Source organism: Cynara cardunculus (genome assembly GCF_001531365.2).
Source record: "Cynara cardunculus var. scolymus isolate 2C chromosome LG 8, CcrdV1, whole genome shotgun sequence".
NCBI lineage: Eukaryota > Viridiplantae > Streptophyta > Magnoliopsida > Asterales > Asteraceae > Cynara > Cynara cardunculus.
The window spans coordinates 5554913-5573530 of record NC_037535.1 but is presented as its reverse complement, the minus strand read 5'-3'; the positions used below and the strand labels follow the sequence as shown (position 1 = coordinate 5573530).

General features: G+C 34.8%; 1 protein-coding gene across 1 annotated transcript; it reads left to right on the top strand.

Annotated features, from left to right (window-relative positions):
* Positions 1 to 11707: 11707 nt before the first annotated feature.
* Positions 11708 to 16900, top strand: LOC112517087 (tetratricopeptide repeat protein 1-like). The gene is made up of 5 exons (XM_025124406.1): positions 11708 to 12152; positions 13036 to 13215; positions 16239 to 16365; positions 16437 to 16550; positions 16624 to 16900. Exons 1-5 carry the CDS (start codon positions 11808 to 11810, stop codon positions 16737 to 16739), a joined length of 882 nt encoding a protein of 293 aa, XP_024980174.1. The 5' UTR covers positions 11708 to 11807; the 3' UTR covers positions 16740 to 16900.
* Positions 16901 to 18618: the final 1718 nt, after the last annotated feature.

Genomic DNA, 18618 nt, shown 5'->3' with positions numbered 1-18618 from the left:
ATTTTGTTGTATTTATTTAAATCAACGAAGACGGCATTCCAAAGAAGATGAAGTCCTTGGAGTTCACCAAGATGGCGAGGCCAGTGGGAGCTTGAATACGTTCTTAGTTTGACTGTGGTTGTTGTGTTGGTTCACAACACTAAGTAGGGGAAAATTCATATATTATCTTGTGGTTGTTTATTTTGTGTTTTTTTATTTGCTTATTGCTATGATAATTGCAAAACGTTTTAAAAAATCAAATGCAAAACAATTTCAAATCCGGTAATTAAAATTTTAAAATGATAATGTTTATAAAAAATAAAACCGATTTTTACAGGTAAACTTTCAAAACAAAAGGATTTTAATTTTAAAGATAAAATTAAACGTTTTAAAAGTAATTAGAAAATGTTTTTCTAAAATTTAAACTTTTCTAAAACGTAAACTAAATGCCACCCATTTAAGGTACTTGTCAAGTCTTACAGATTTCAGTATGATTAGTGTCTGGTCTGTCATATCGGATGATAGTAGTGTGAGACAATGTGATAATCGGGTCCTGGTTGTCACCCAAGGTATTCAATTATGTGAATTAATTGTTAAGGTGGATACATACTTACGTGTGTTAAATACATGAGTATGTGTATTTTATGCATAGGAATACATATATATGCATAATATGTAAGTATATATATATATATATATATATATATATATATATATATATGCATGTGTGTGTGTGTGCGCATGAGTTTACATGCATGTATGGATGATTTTATGTGTAAGCATGCATATGGGTGAAGGCTGCAGTAGCCGACTTTCCTATTTTAGAAAGTATAAATAAGGGGTTTGAGAACTTAGGCAAGTTTTCTTGCATCTTGGAGAATTTGAGAGTATTTTGATGAGAAGTGTTGTCCGGATATTCATATTGGTTTTGCATCTTCTTCAAAACTAAAAATTCTCATAATGTGAGTGATTTCTAAACCTCTTTTATACAAAGTTTGTTACTGGTTTTATTGAATGTTGCTTATTAATTTTGAAGAAATCATGTAGTCGATTTGGGTTTTTATCCAGACAAAGGGGTGACCGCATTAAGGATAAATCGAACATAGTGTTGTCCGGATTGTTTTAAGTCAGACACGTGTTTTCCGATTTAGCTTTAAAATCGAACATAGTACTATGCGATTTAGTGAATTGGTGAGATTTTGAATTATGTAAATCGGTCAATGGTTTTGAACAGAGAAGTAGGAATACGCTCAAGGACGGTTCGATTTAGTCTTAAATCGATCAAAGGTTGCCTGGTGTTGTATAATCCGATTGTGCTTTGATCGGACTTGATTTAGTGTTGTCCGATTTGATAAATCGGACAAGCATAGTGCTGTCGGGATTGATATATCGAACAAATATATAGTATTGTCCGGATTTTTAAATCGGACAAGGGATTTGTGTTGTTCGGATAGTTTGTCTGGATAACTAATTTGGTATAAAATTTACAAGTGTTGAGAATTTTTGGAATTTTCACAATTTAATAATTATTGGGTTTAATTACGTTATTGTGAAAATGGGTATTTTATATCTTTTTAAAATAAAAAAATATGTTTCTACCAAGTGTGGTGACGTAAGTCTATTTTGGTATGGAATTGGATATTTGGAAATGTTTCTGCCAAGCATGGTGGCGTAAGTCTGTTTTGGTATGAAACTTATTTTAAGAGGTAGTTCCCCCCCCCCCCCCCCCGACATGGTGATATTTGTCTGTTCTGGCTTGGAACTGGGTGATGGGTACTTCCAGACGTGGTGACTTATGTCTATTATAGTAAGTAATTCTGTTTTGATGGAAGAATAAGAGTGACATATCAAGGAGAGGTGTATCTTGGAATAAGGAAGACATTGTCATATGTGGATATTATTATAACTCTTATTATTATTACTAATTGGATTTAATAACTTTGAATTATCATTTCTTCGTGACCTGATGAATTAGAGATATTATTCTTATTAGAAATAATAATTTAGATGTTATTGAGAAGGGGAAAATGATTTGTCACAAGAGGCAGTTATTGCCTAAAAACTTTCTATTAATATTTATAATACATCCAGAGGAATTCTGGTCTTTTAAACCAAGAGTGGCTCTAGTCTGTTGAGTCAAAGGGGCTTTGGCCGCAATATTAATTCCATTTTGGAATATTGGATATTTGAATAGGTGCATTTGTATCATGAATTGATATTAATAAGTTGATCTTATTATTCTTTATATTGAGAACTACATCATTTGGCTGAAATACAAATATTTCTGAGCAAAGTTATTTTATCATATTTTGGTGTTTATCACCCTGCATATGCAAAGAAGATATTTACTCACTAGACCCTTCTGGTCTAACCTTCATTTTCTGTTTTAAAAATATGCAATGTAGGAATAGCGGGGTCCAAAGATAATAAGGGGAAAGGGAAAATGTGATTATTTTCTTAAATCTGATATCTGCTTTTGAAGATCTGCATGAGATTGCTTATTTTTGGAAGATACATGTTGTTATACATGTGATAGTACAAGATTTAATTTTGGAATTTTTCATATGTAGATTTTGTACATATAAGAATCATTGTACTAGTGGGACCATTGTGGTGTAAACTGTATTTCTATGTAATGAAATATGTGTTATATGCAAATGTAGTGTGCGGGGGTGTTATAGACAAGGTATCGAGACTATGAGATTCAAGTGAAACTTGCACTTGGCCACTCACTTGAATAGTTGTGTTTTGGACAACTGATCCCATTAAACCTGAATTGAGAAATTAGGTGGGATCACGATACCTTAGTATGATAAGTTTACTTAAAAATATCATAGTATGTGAATTGATCTTCTATAAGTATTTTTAAAGCGTTGAAGTAAGATTAAACGTGTCTATTTGATATATGATATATTAAATAGAATCTCACGATCACCCAAGAGTTATGTTGAACATGATTGAATGATTCCTACCTAAATAACTTATTTATCAGACAATTTATTACCATTTGAAGAAGTAGATGAAATATGGATCTTAGCTCAAATAAAATTGATTTTTGAAAGGTTAATTTATTTAATTTGAGATTTTAAAAGTCAGACTAAAATAAAACTTGGATATTGTAGATATCTGCATCCACTCCAAACCCAGACTCAGCCACAAACAACTTGTCCCAATTTGCACTCCGGTATGTCCTTAAAAAAAGAAAAGTTGAACGGGACGAACTTCCTCGAATGGTTTCGCTTCTTAAGGGTTGTCCTTAAGCATGAAAAGAAGCTCTACGTTCTAGAAAACCCCCTCCAAACGCTCCTGCTAGAACTGCATCCGCTGAAGTCAGAGGTGCCTTTGAAAGGCATCAGAATGACTCACTGGATGTGGCATGTCTCATGCTTGCCATTATGACTCCTGAGTTATTGAGGGATCATGTGGACATGACTGCTTGGGAAATAATTTTTTCACTGAAATCTATGTTCCAACAACAGCCAAACAAGAGAGGTTTGACACAGTCAGTTCATTGCATGCCTGTATGATGACTGAGGGTTCACCGGTCAATACCCACGTCTTAAAAATGAAAGGGTATGTTGACCAATTAACCCGTCTTGGTTTCCCACTAAACTAGGAATTGGCAATCGACTTGGTTCTCAATTCCTTACCTAAATCATATGACCATTCTGTTATGAACTATAATATGAATGGTTTAGAAAAGTCTCTCACAGAGCTTCACGACATGCTTAAAACTGCTGAGAGAAATATTCCCAAGTTGGAAACCTCTAAACCAAAACAGGTCTTGATGATCAAGCCTAAAGGTGGGATAACTAAGAAAAGGAAGGGGGTAACCAAGAGTAAAACTAAAGTTGGAAGCTCCAACAAAACAAGGGCAAATGAAAGATTCCTGATGATGCAGTTTGCTTCAACTGCAACCAAAAGGGGCACTGGAAGAGAAACTGCCCAGCCCTACTGGCAGATAATAGGTAAAAGAAGGCCAACGCAGCTGGAACTTCAGGTATGTTTACCATTGATTTATTCATTTCTGACTACGATTCCTGGGTATTGGATACCGGATGTGGTACTCATATATGTACTACTTCACAAGGACTAAGAAGTGAAGACATGATGAAACCAGGCCAAATGGAACTGAGAATAGGCAATGGAGCTAAGGTAGTCGTTGTTGCTTAAGGCACATATGATATGGATATGCCAAATGGCCTTACTTTATCACTTAGCAAGTGTTTATACGTACCTAGCATTACTAGGAACATAGTTTCGTTTTCTCAATTACAACAGACTAGATTTATGTTTACTTTCAGCAACAATACAATTTCAGTTTATCTTGACAATGTTTTGTATTTCGTGGCGAAACCACATAATGGTATTTATGAAATTGATATTCAAAATAATTGTAATTATGAATCAAAATACAATGTAAACAATAAACGGATCAAGCGAGGCTTGAATCAAACGTACTTGTGGCATTGTCGTCTTGGACATATAAACAAGAAACGCATAGCCAAACTCCAGGCAGACGGAATATTGGAATCATTTGATGATTCATATGACACATGTGAGGCTTGTTTATTAGGAAAGATGACTAAGGCACCTTTTAAAGGTAAGCCTAAAAGAGCTACAAAACTTTTAGGAGTCATTCATACTGATGTATGTGGGCCTTTTAGTTCAGTCACAAGAAATGGACATTGCTACTTCATAACATTTACTGATGACTTCAGTAGATACGGGTATATTTACCTAATGAGAAACAAATCTGCAAGCTTTGAAAAATTCAAAGAGTTTTCAAAATGAAGTAGAGAATCAACTTGGCAAGAAAATAAATGTACTTCGGTCTGATCGAGGTCGTGAATATTTAATCCAAGAGTTTATTGAACATCTAAGAGATTATGGGATAGTATCCCAACTATCTCTTCTGGGAACACCACAACATAATGGTGTGTCCGAAAGGAGAAATAGAACCTTGTTGGACATAGTTCACTCTATGATGAGTTGTACCACTCTGCCAAAGAGTTTTTGGGGATATGTCTTAGAAACAGCTGTCCGAATACTAAATAATGCACCAACCAAAAGGACTGAAAAGACTCCATATGAACTGTGGTTTGGGAAGATCCCAAAATTGTCTTATATGAGAATATGGGGTTGTAATGCTTATGTTAAGTAAGAGGCTTCTAAAAAGCTTGACCCGAGGTCTAAAAAATGCATCTTTGTGGGATATCCAAAAGAGACTAGTGGGTATTATTTCTACAAACCCAGCGAGAACAAAATCTTTCTTGCGCGACGCAGTGAGTTCTTAGAAAATGATTTTCTATCAAGAACCACAACGGGGAATACAGTAGATCTTGAGGAAACTCAGGAACCACAAGATGAGACAATGGTTGACCCTGACCAACAACGAGATGATCAACCTCAACAAGTTGCAGAGGAAATTGACGAGATACAAACAATCTGAAAATCATCTAGGAACCGTCTTGAGCCTGCAAGATATGGTTATCTTATTGGAAATGACATGGTTCATGATGAACCAGTTACCTACCAGGAAGCTGTATCAGGTTTGAAATCTGATAAATGGCATGATGCCATGGTAGATAACCAAGTTTGGAACTTGGTAGATGCACCTGTCGGCTGCAAAATCGTAGGATGCAAATGGGTATTCAAAAGAAAACTGACATGGATGGGATTGTACATACCTATAAAGCTAGGTTGGTAGCAAAAGGTTTCACACAGACTCATGGAATAGATTATGATGAAACCTTTTCTCCAGTAGCTATGATAAAATTGATCAGGATCCTACTTGTCATAGATGCATATCATGACTATGAGATATGGCAAATAGATGTTAAACCCGCATTCCTTAACGGATCCTTAAGGAGGACGTGTACATGGTACAACCAGAAGGTTTTAAACATCCAAAGTATCCTGGTAAGTTATGTAAATTGCAAAAGTCTATATATGGACTGAAGCAAGCATCTCATAGTTGGAACCTTCGTTTTGACGAGAAAATCAAGTAATTTGGTTTCATAAAAAATGAAGATGAACTTTGTGAATACAAGAAGGTCAATGGGAGCATAATAGTATTCCTAATCCTATATGTCGATGATATACTAATCATCGGAAACAACATCCCAACACTTAAGGAAGTAAAAACATGGTTAGGGAAATGTTTCGCGATAAAGGATTTAGGAGAGGCAACATACATTCTTGGCATAAAGATCTATCGTGATAGATCTAAGAGCTTAATTGGATTAAGCCAAAGTACATACATTGACAAAATCTTGAAATGCTTCAAGATGGAGGATTCCGAGAGAGGAAACTTGCCAATGGTACACATCATACAATTGAGTAGAACTTAATGTCCTAGTACTAAAGAGGACATGAACTGAATGAAGAGTGTTCTCTATGCTTCAGCCATCGGTTCAATAATGTATGACATGTTATGTACTAGACCGGACGTATTGTATGCTTTAAGCATGACGAGCAGATATCAGTCAAACCCAGGTGATGCTCATTGGGTAGTAGTAAATAATATCCTGAAATACCTGAGAAGAACTAAGGATATGTTTTTACTATACGGAGGTGAAGAAAGAGATTTGTGTATCCAAGGATACACAGATGCTAGTTTCCAGACCGACCGTGATGACTTTAAATCACAATCGAGATATGTGTTTGTGTTAAACGGAGGTGTTGTGAGTTGGAAGAGCTACAAACAAAACACTATAGCAGACTCAACTACAGAATCAAAGTACATTGCAGCGTCAGACGCCGCAAAGGAAGTTGTTTGGATGAAGAAATTCATCTCTGACCTTGGGGTAGCTCCTAGCATATGTGACCCTGTTGAGATCTATTGCGACAACGAGGGTGCCATAGCTCAAGCAAAAGAACCAAGGTCACATCAGCACTCTAAGCATATACTAAGAAGATATCACCTGATTCGTGAAATTATTGATCGAGGTGATGTAAAGATATGCAAAGTTCGATCAAAAGAAAATCCAGCAGATCCTCTCACCAAGCCTTTGATTCAAAACAAGCATGATGCTCATACTAGTTCGATAGGCTTGAGGTTCTGTAATACATTAGTGTAATGGATCTTAGTAGTAGACTTTAATTATTTGAATGCGAAACAGTTATGTTTTATATGTTTTGGCATATTGGATATGGGTGTTTGCATTAAACATTATTGTGTTCAATTTTTGCACGTTTAAGTATCCTCAAATAAAATAATGATCATATTATTTAGAATTGTCCTTGACCAATTATTACTAGGGGACTAGTAATAAATCAAGGTCATTGTGAAAGTTTGGTCATAGTCCAAGTTGGAAGCACAATGAGTGCAACCAGAGTTTCATGCACTTGTCGGGGACAAGTGTTAGATAAGACCCACGGTCAGGATCACCTCATAGATCGACGTCATAAGGTGAGTCCTGAAATAAGTAAACTTTCTTATCCTTAGACCTGAGATGTACATCGGTACCCAATGCATGAAAAATGTTGTGCTTTGATATAGTTTAAAGTTACCCTTAACCGGGTGATCATAAGGACTATGTTGGGCCTAACATAGATAGTGTATAAGTCGTGTACATGCAAAATGGGATTTGCTCCTTTCAAGATGAGAGAAATATTTTTGGGCCCCTCGATGACACAATTTGATTGACATGGCTATGGACTGATGTATTGGTTGAACCAAAAGCACCAGTCTAATCAAGACGTGTTAGGATCAAGAAATGGAATTTTGAACTATAAAGGATGAGCAAGATCTATGCCTTAGAAGTTCAATTCAAATGTCGTGAAGCAAAGGCATGATGAATGACTCCAGTGTATGATTGATTGGATCAATCAAATTTCTAGAAGAAAAGCATATTTACATAGCGTTGGGGGCAGTAACGTGTTGCTAGACACTTACCACTGTTTGTGTTACAATGTGTCATGTGTAAGTGGGATAATTAACTTGTATGTTATACCCACGACACGTGTCACCCAGATACACTGCCAACGAGCCATGTAAACCTAAAGGGTCGCACACAAAGAACATGTATGCTTCCACTAAAGAAAGAATCTAAACATGTGTACCGTTTTGTAATTATTATAATTACAGAGTTTAATCTATAAATATGTATGTAATTATCTTAAATGTTTTTAGATAATTATATAAAATATTATTAGATAAATAAATAATCATTTTAGGTAATGATTAAGACTTATTAAGAGTTATGGTCAATCTCGAAGACTGACCATATAAATAAGCTTAGGGGCTAAACCGAAGCAGATGATTGAGTTCTGATAACTAGTTGTAGCCTCAAAACCCTTACGATACAATTATAGAATTAGGATTCTTTGGACTAGCACCTGGTGGGAGTTCCAAGCGTGTTCGTGTGTGGACAGCTAATAGAGGAAACTTGATTTGGTTTCTTAGTGCTACATCAAAGTTTCAATTTCAACCACAAGGTAAATATTTTAAACACCCTATGATTTGTGTAGATTCGTTTTAATTGTCAATGGATCCGGAAATTTTTGCTAACAGCTCATTAAGTTTATTAAGTCACAATTTGATCATTAAGTCACTATCTGGAATCTTTGATGCGTGTTTGTTAACAGCTTATTAAGCTGTTAACAAACACATCAAAGAATTTTTGCTTAACTGCATGATTGGAGGCATGTTGGTCATTTTTTATAAGAAATTTATCCTTTTAAAATATAAAAAATAAAAACCTAATTACTCTCTCTCTCTCTCTCTCTCTCTCTCTCTCGACCATGAGTGAGCCCGTGACTCCACCAGATTTTGAGTCATGGCTCCAACCCAACTCTACACGCCAAGATGGAATGAGTAGATCATGTTGCATGAAGACCATCTTACATAGTTTTCTACTTTGGTTTTCGTTCCTACAATTCGTAAAATACACTTTTTGTCCGTTTTTCGTGTTTCGTAGCTCAATGTAGTCCCTTTCGTTAACGTCGTTAGAGAATGCTCTTTTAAGTTCATCACAGGGGCATTTTAATCTTTTTAGGCCAAGCTAATCTTCAATGCTTTTTTTATTGTACAAGTTTCAATCTTCAGTCATCTTCTTAGCCCATCCGATCATCTTTATATGCCATCAAGAACATATAAAACACAACCTAAATCCATTTCTTGAAAACAAAATCAAAAACCCAAATAGATATATTTATACAATTTTATTAAAAGAAATTGGTGTTACATAACTTATGAAAGATCAAATCCTTATATTAATGTTTCAAGAACATCAAGAACAAATTGTAAATCAAAAACTTAAAAAACCATGATATAGACTTGAATCTGGATCAAAACACTAAAATAACCCTAAAAAACATTGTAAATCAAGAACACATTCGAACCTGCCAGACTTGAATTAAATCTCTAAAACAAAAAATTGAAACCCTAAATAAATCAAAATCCTCGAACACTTCTCACCAAATTGAGTTTGATGTGATGTAGATATGCATCTGAGTTCGAGGTGGATTGACGTAGATATGCATATGAGTTCGGTGTGGATTGTTGTTGTGCCGGGAAGGAAAATAAGAGAAAGAATGAGGCAGTAACGGGGGAGGGAAGCTGTAAGGGAAGGGGGATAGTGTCAGTTACAAGTTGTTAAAGATGGATCAACAAATAGAGCCCACCCTTGTTTCAAAAGCAACTAACCTCAAATTCATTCTTCGAGTGGTGGTGGTGCGACGACTGGTGGCGGCGTTGATCTAGTGACAGAGAAGTGGGGCCCGACTAAGGGAATGGGTTAGGGTTTTCATCGTGTGTAGACTTCAAGGAGAAGTTGGTACAATTTTATTTTTATCTTTTAAAAGGAAAAAGATCAAGGTAAAAGGCTAAAATGCTCTTTACGTGAGTCGTGAGGGCACATGACTGACTTAACGAGGCTTCCTCTAATGGTGTTACCAGGAGGGAGTACTTTGGGCTATGAAACATGAACAATGGACCAAAAGTGTACTTTACAAATTGTAGAAACAAAAACCAAAAGACAGTCGTAAACGAAGGACGAAAAATGTAATTTACTCTTGAAAAACAAAATTCTGTATTATAATTTTTAAAAACTTAAATAAATTTCATAGGTCGGCTTGGATGGGCTGGACCTTGAATTTTCATAAAATTTGTAGCCGATCTTGGATTGTCGGGTTGTAACCAATTTGTAGGAGTCCCAATCGGTCCTCGACTGGATCGAGCTCACTTTGACCATCTCTAGCGCCTATGCTCGAAGTCGAAACCTAACTTATATAACCGATCAACCGCATATTAAACTTGATACGAATTAATCAGCGCTTCTTATTTGGTTGTGTAATCATTTATATGCACGTAATACGTTGCAAAAAATTTCTCATAATGTCGTAAATGTTCTATCTAATAGGCATTGGCGGAGACACCTTGGAGCCAGAAGTGGCATTTGCTCCCTCTCAAACTTTTAAAATAAAATTTGATATAATCTCGAACCTCAATTATCCATTTGAAACTTTAATTATTCATATTAAATTCTTCTTTTTCTTTCTTTACAAATGCTAAGTTTTCTAAAAGTTCTAAAATAAACACATTATTTTATTGAATACATAAAAGATTTATACGATAAATTTCATGCATTTTATATGGTTTTTCTTATTTATATGGTTATCTACGAGTCCCTCGGTAGAACGACCTTCTCAAATTTATAATATTTAAATCCATGACCTTATGAGAGATTTTAGCATGCCACTTCCATATATCAGAATATCACTTCAATACACCAAAATGCTACAAAACTTGTCAGACGGTTATGTTGTTAATAAAAATCACATTTAAGGTCAATGGTCTAAATAGTCCGATTATATTATCTACACACATCTTCTATTTGTTTGTATAAATATAGATATAGTTATGTTGTTTTATATGACTCATCGTTTTCTAACTCTTTTTTGCAACTATTTTTAGGACAAATATTTAATTGAAGAACACATAAAAGTGCTTTCTAGTTAAACTATATGGGGTTGAAGTGAAACTTATAGGTACTAAAAGTGCTTTCTGGTTAAACTATATGGGGTTGAAGTGAAACTTATAGGCACTAAAAGTGCTAAACTATATGGGGTTGAAGTGAAATTTATAGGTACTAAAAGTGCTTTCTGGTTAAATTATATGGGGTTGAAGTGAAACTTATAGGTACTAAAAGTACTTTCTGGTTAAACTATATGGGGTTGAAGTGAAACTTATAAGTGCTAAACTATATGGGATTGAAGTGAAACTTATAGGTACTAAAAGTGCTACACAATATGGGGTTGAAGTGAAACTTATAGGTACTAAAAGTGCTTTCTGGTTAAACTATATGAGGTTGAAGTGAAACTTATAAGTACTAAAAGTGTTAAACTATATGGGGTTGAAATGAAACTTATAGGTACTAAAAATGCTTTATGGTTAAATTATACGGGTTGAAGTGAAATTTATAGGTACTAAAAGTGCTTTATGGTTAGACTATATGGGATTGAAGTGAAACTTATAGATACTAAAAGTGCTTTCTAGTTAAACCATATAGAGTTGAAGTGAAACTTATAGGTATTAAAAGTGTTAAACCATATGAAATTGAAGTGAAATTTATAAGTACTAAAAATGCTTTCTGGTTAAATTATATGGGGTTGAAATGAAACTTATGAATATTAAAAGTGTTAAATATATATCCGGTTGAAGTGAAACTTAAAGATACTAAAAGTACTTTCTAGATAAACTATATGGGGTTGAAGTGAAACATACGGAAAATGTATAAACCTAAATTTGTTTCTCGAATCAACGGGAAACATCTCGCGCCGTCGATTGGGATTTTGAGATTTCCTCTTGGGAGAAGTTGAAAATGGTGGTGATTGAGCCTGTGCCTTCTACGGTTGTCGAATCAAAAAGGTCAACATCAACCTCCGCTGCCGCCGGCAGAGAAGATATGGGCAGTAGCGATCAAGCGAACGCTGCCGGAGTAGATTCCAAAAGTGACGGTAAAGCAGCTGACGACGGATACGCATCCGACGGTTTCGAAACCGCAAGCGAGACTGAAGTTGGCGATGACGAAACTGTCTCTGATGATAATAACAATTTAAACGATACCGTTGAACATCAAGAACACCAACCGGTAGAAGTGTCTGTGGCATCGAATTCGAAGGATCAGTCCTATGAAGATAGGCTCAACGAAGACAAACTTAAGCAGGTCTACTCTTTCTCACTTATGAGGTTATTCGCATACTTTGCTTGTTTAGGCTTGGTTATTACTTGAACTTTTTGCTGGTTATCATGTAGGTTAATTTCTTAATTTCGGTTTTGTACAATGGTGTAATACCTAGATTTTGTTTTCGGAATCATTTACATTGCGAATTAGCTGCTGATTGTGATTTTCGGTTGATTTTGCTTGCTCGTCTTATGTTGCCCGTGCCTTTAGATGTTCTTATTTTTTTTTAAACACATGCTTCATGCTAGTTATGAAAAGGTGAAGCAGTATGAAGGCTGTATTTGAAACATCAGCAACTTGTGGTAAAGATATTCTTGCAGTAACTTGTCTAACCCTTGTGTTTGCAAAATTGAATTCTTGGCACATGATGTCCTGCTTTAGTTGCGGCATCAAGTTTGTACTATCTAGCTGAGAGAATGGAGTTCCTTCTAGTCATTATAGAGAAGTAGATATGACATTCATTTTGGTCACATATTTTTATTTTAACTTGAAAAGTACGACTTGATCTCCCCTTCCCAGATTCCCCTACTTTGGCTTGATGGATGGTTTTTTTTAGTCATTTGCTAATCCTTCTAGTGCCATGTGTAAGCTCAACCATTGCAATTTTTCATGTGACAAGAATAATTGCTTTAACAAAAACAAAAATTGAGGCTATTTTTTGTGTTTGTGGAAGTCTTTGATTTGTTATATCCGTACATTCATCATCTGTTTTTCTTTAATCCTTCTTAATCTCTTACAGAGAAATTGTATTTGGTTTTACTTTAAATTTTGTTTTCATTTTGTTCAGTTGTGGGCTATCCTCGTATGTCTGTCTGAGGAGCTCCTTAAAGTGGAACCATTTCATCTCACTCGTTATCTGATGCAGGAACTTATAGTACAAATGAATGAGGCAAAAGTTGAAGGCAATAAATTATTTGGAGATGGTTTGTATGATGAAGCTTTACTGAAGTACGATTACGCGATACAACTTGCACCTCAGATGCCCTCATCTGTCGAAATTAGGTCAATATGCCATAATAATCGTGCAACGTGTTTCTTTAAGCTGGTAAGTTCTCATCTTACTAACTATCATGAGTAGATTTTGTAGTTGCAAAGTTTTTCTTCCAGAATTTAGATCGGTGAAACCTTTTTTATGTTTTCTTTAATTGATGGCGGTGAATAGAAATTTTCCGTAGACACGTGCCTTTAAGTGGTGCCTGCTAACGTAAGTAAAATTCAGTGTGAGTAGAAGATTGCATATTAAAGAACTTGGACATAAACTGCTGGGGTGCATCTGTAGAACTTTTTGCTACTTAACATGAAAGCTATAAAGATAATTTTTCCCATTCACCATGTTTTGAAAGACGAAAACGAGACGTGAGGTGGCTTCCCCTAATACTGCGAGGTGTATGCCTCAGCCCTCAACAATAAACACAAAAGAAATTCATAAAATATTATGAAATTCATAGCAAACAATACATAATCGCACATCAAATTAATATTTCAGTAATTTGATTAGGGGTGATTTAGGTAATTTACTTTAATTTGGGAGTAACTCTGCTACAAGTTTTCAATCTTATCTCCCACCTCTCGACCTCCTGTAGTTGGATGAGGGTGCAGAAATGACCACAATTCTCTCCTCTCTTTTGCCTCCTGCACTCTTTAAATGCTCCTCTTTCTCATGACCATTACCACCATCATGGTGAGAATCGTGAGCGAGCGAATACGGAGAAGTGTGACTGTGTGAGGGAGGGGAGAATAGTGCGTGAGGGGTGAGAGGAGAGATAGAGACCGTTTAGGGTTGCATTTATAAGAACATATAGAGATTACAGCCCATAAATTTTCCACGCCTCATTCGCTTCAACCATTTAAGGCGTACACCTCAAATTCACCAGCAGAGGGGACGCTTCGAGACGTATGCTTGACTGATTTTTAAAACCATGCTTCTCGCATTCACTTGTTGAGTAGTTGTGATCAACTTCATTTGAATTTCTTTCTGTTATTGCTAGCTATTTTGGGTCTTATGTTTTGTTGCATTATAATCCTTAGACATATGAAATAAAGAACTATATTGATGATTTGATGCACATGTCCTTGAAATTCTCCAAAACAACTCGTCAATAATATTGAAAATATTTGGGTTGTAATGTTGTGTATCTCATTGAGTGGGGAATATTGTGATTATAGAGTGTACATCGTAGGAGAGTATGGGGAAAGATAATCAATTTAAAGTCAAATCACCCTAATCGAAGTCTAAATCAATATCCTAAATTACCACTAAATTATATCCTAAACTAACCGTGAATAGATAATGAAACCCTTCATTATACTGCCAAGGTTGCGTTTTACCAAGAATGACCACTGTGCCTGGTATGTACAAGAGTGGGATCTGCAAAACTGAGTTTGAGTGTAGTTTGGAACACGGGATGCAGAATTTCAACGGCCTTGAAATAGTCATCTTTGCAATCTGTGACAGCAGATAAACTCAAAAAACCCACAATGTACTGGCAGCAGTAAAAAAAGAGAGAACATATTGATTGGTGGCACAGCTGTGCAGCAGCGACTGGTTGTGGCGGCAGGCAGCAGTTATGACGGCTGATGGCTGCGGCGACTGCTATTTGAGACACTGTGACAGAAAATGGAGACAGTTGTTAAGTGCGGTGCGTTCTGACTGCTGGGCATCAGGGTAGCAGTAGGGTGCTGAGCATTGGAGAACCGAAGTTGGCGAATGCAGCAACAACGATGGTGGCATAGGCCGCAGTTGCTATGTGTGGCTAGGGTTTAGTAATCACAGCCAGTGATGGCATTGGTACCGTAAAAGTATTTGTAATGTTGTATATTTTCTCAAGAGGGGAAATGCTGAGTATAAGTGTACAGTGTATGGTGTACTTCATGGGAGAAATTTGGGACACAAGAATTCAATTAGTTCGGACTTGTTTAGTGTTGAATTAGGAGCAAGACAAAGAAAAGTTCTCCGATTGAAAAGGTTTGTGCTTTTCCTTGTTGAAATAAGGACAAATGGTTTAAGTAGAGATCTGCCAATAATCAACTTAGTGAAATCACCTATTTTGACCGGAAAAAGGGAAAAGTCAGTCGGGTTCAAGACTAATCTCTGAGGATGGATCAGATTGCTCCAATGTCAATCTGTTCTTTTTCCATTTATTCCTATTCCAAGACAAGGATTCAATAAGGAATCTCAATCTTTGATAATTTTGCCGTCATTCAGTTGTTATCGGATAGGCCCCAATGTAATCAGAGGATCGTTAAGAACAAGCCTCTCAATTTACAATTTTATTTATTTTCCCATTTAATAACCCATATCAGATCTCGGTAAGTAAAACAGAATAATAACAAATCACCCTGATCAAGGCCTAAGCTACTGTTAAATACATATCTAATCTAACCATATATACATAACAAAACCCTAATGGAGAATGACCTAACAAACAAATTCACCTGAAGGAGATTTGAGCATGTAAGGTAACATGGGAAATATTCGGAGAAAAAGCATAACTTCCTAGCTTACAGGTTTTCTTTTGATCTTCCTCACTTTTCATTGCTATCAAGTATTTTGTAAGCAGGATAGGATGAAGAGCAGGCAAAGGAGAGTGATAAAACTAATGAATAATTGAATATTAAGAGCTTTTGTTAAAACATATTAAAATAATGGCATTGTAGAGTTTTGCATGTCTAACATACACCATTCAACAAGCTGGAATCAAGGTTTTGGAGCTGACTGGACAATTTTTCGTTTCAGAATAATAACTGAATCTGTATTTTGTTACTGAAGATGTCAAATGTATTTATCTGTCTTCTGTTTGTAGTGTGTGTGTGTGTGTATATATATATATATATATAATCTTGTGCTTTAACTTGAAACAAATTTTAATGCAGTAGTCCTCACATCTACATACCAACCGGATTGTAGTGTTTTGATGAATGTTATTAGGACCTTAGCTTCATTTAATGAAGAAACTTGTGATTATATTTTGGTGGGTTTCGTTGCCTGATTTTATACTTTATGACCATATAATTGTATGTCTATATTTTGGGACTAGAGTTCTTGACATTTACTCGTATGTATGACAGGGGAAGTACGAGGATTCCATTAAAGAATGCACAAAAGCATTGGAACTAAATCCTACATACATGAAACCGCTAGTTAGAAAAGCAGAGGCCCATGAAAAGCTTGAAAATTATGATGAGTCTATTGCTGGTAAATACTCGGCATCTTGTGACTCATCTTAGTATCAGTTTTATTTATGGTTTCTTCTTCTTTTTGTGTAGATCTGAAGAAAATCCTGGAATTAGATCCTTCAAATCAGCAAGCTAGGAGAAGCATCATCCGTTTAGAACCGTTGGCCATAGAAAAGCGTGAAAAGTTGAAGGACGAGATGTTAGGTAAGCTTTCGCTGTAATCATCTTACCCCCACTTGTGTAAAGTTTTTTTTAATACTCGTGGGTATGTATGTAGGGAAGTTGAAAGAAATGGGGAACTCGGTTCTAGGGCGATTTGGGATGAGCGTGGATAACTTCAAAGCGGTGAAAGATCCAAATACGGGTTCATATTCCATCTCATTTCAGCAGTAGTTGTGCATAAAAAACGAGTATACATATAGAGATCTGGTACAATGGCTATATTTAATGTGGAAGCAGTTGATATATGGTAATCTTTTGTAGTTGGTTGTTATCGGACATGTTGCTGTCTCAACGTTTGTAGATTCGGTTATTCATTTCACTTTTCGATCCAATTCTAACGTGTCTTTTTTTTTTTTTTCATTTGCGTTAACGTTAAAGTCGATCGGTGTGGTCATGAACCAGTTGTTGTGGTTAGGCCCAACTGATTTGGGGTGTTACTTATTTGGTCATTAAACATTTCCAAACTAACCGATAATCAAACTGTACAAGGTTCGGGTTATTCGGTTCAGTTATGTTTAAACCAAATATGGATGTTATTTTAGAAAGGCTTTTTAAGATATTTTAATGAGATTTGTTGGACAAAATTTGTTTTGATTTACAGAAATTGATCAAAATAGTTATCTTATCAATCAAATTTACTTTTTTAGTCATTTTGGCATTAGATTTTTTATTTTAACCAAAGTTTATGTAAATGTCTTATGTATTTGTGTAAAGTCTATTTTTTTAGATTAAAAAAAAATCATTACACAAATAAAAACCCTCACTCAAATTTGTGTAAAGATTTTTTTATTCTTTTTTCCTTAATTTGAAAATCGGCTTTACAAAAATATTTAAGACATTTACATAAACTCTAACTAAAATGATAATTTAATCTAAAATGGTTAAAAATGAATTTGGTTGGGGAAATTGGCTATTTTAGTTGATTTCCTACAGAAAATCGAACCAAATCAAAACATATAACTGAAACAAAAACCAATTAATGTGAATTTAACTACTTTTTAGTTTTTAATCCGTTTAACCAAAACCAAAAACTCATAAATGGTTAAACTCATATAACCGAATCGAATAAACCAAACCATTTAACCCAAATTTCATTGTATACGAGTGGATTATTAGTTTCAGTTTTCTCCGACACCCTTGCAACCGGTTACAAAATTTTCATAGCCAACTCATTGTAAATCGAGTTAGAAGAATCGAATGGTTACTTTTATATGATTGGTTAACCGTTTGGTTCTTTTTCTGTTTTTTGTAAGAGCATGTAACAGGTATGTTATTTCAAAAAATTTAAAGGTTTGAGAAAAACTTGTTTCAACATGTTAAACTCTCCTTTAAAATAAATAAATAAAAATGGAGAAAACTCCAAATTTAAAAGAATAGAGAAAATATAACATATAAATTGGAGATACTCTACCTTTCTTTATTTACCATAATGTCATTGCTTTGTTTTCCGAAGTGTTACTCTTCCGTCCCAAAATAAGTGTCTACAATTAAAATGACACACAATTTTAAACACGTATAATTATTACATTTTTTTTGTTAACCAAATGACATCTTTACCCTTATTTTAGTTTCTCTCTCTTCACAATTCTTTATTATTTGTGCATTAAATAAAGGTAAATTTGAGAAATTGATTATTCACTCTTGTAAATTGACATTCATTTCGAGACAAAAAAAAAATAAAAATGTAAACATTTATTTTAAGACAGATAAAATCATCCAAACTTATTTTGAAACAGAAAAGGTAACTAATTCACTATTTCGTGTTTCAAAAAAATTTCGTTTCTACATCATTTCGTTCCAACTTTCAATTACAAGTTAAAAGATTATGATTTTTACATGATCAAATAAATAAAATAGTGTTTGATTCAAAATAAGAATTCATCACATTTATATTTCTATTAATGGTATAAGGTGATAAAACCATAGTAAATAATTTAATTATAAAACAAAAATAGATAATATTTATAAATAAAATAAGCTAATAATAATGTTATAAAATAATTAATATACGATAAAAAAAAGTTCATAATTTTAAAAAAATGAATAATTC

Excerpts from the sequence above, each read along its gene's own strand:
- LOC112517087 (XM_025124406.1), top strand. The coding sequence starts at position 11,808 with ATGGTGGTGATTGAGCCTGTGCCTTCTACGGTTGTCGAATCAAAAAGG. Across the intron at positions 12,153-13,035 it reads ACGAAGACAAACTTAAGCAG|GAACTTATAGTACAAATGAA; the intron begins GTCTACTCTTTC and ends TATCTGATGCAG. Across the intron at positions 16,551-16,623 it reads GTTGAAGGACGAGATGTTAG|GGAAGTTGAAAGAAATGGGG; the intron begins GTAAGCTTTCGC and ends GTATGTATGTAG.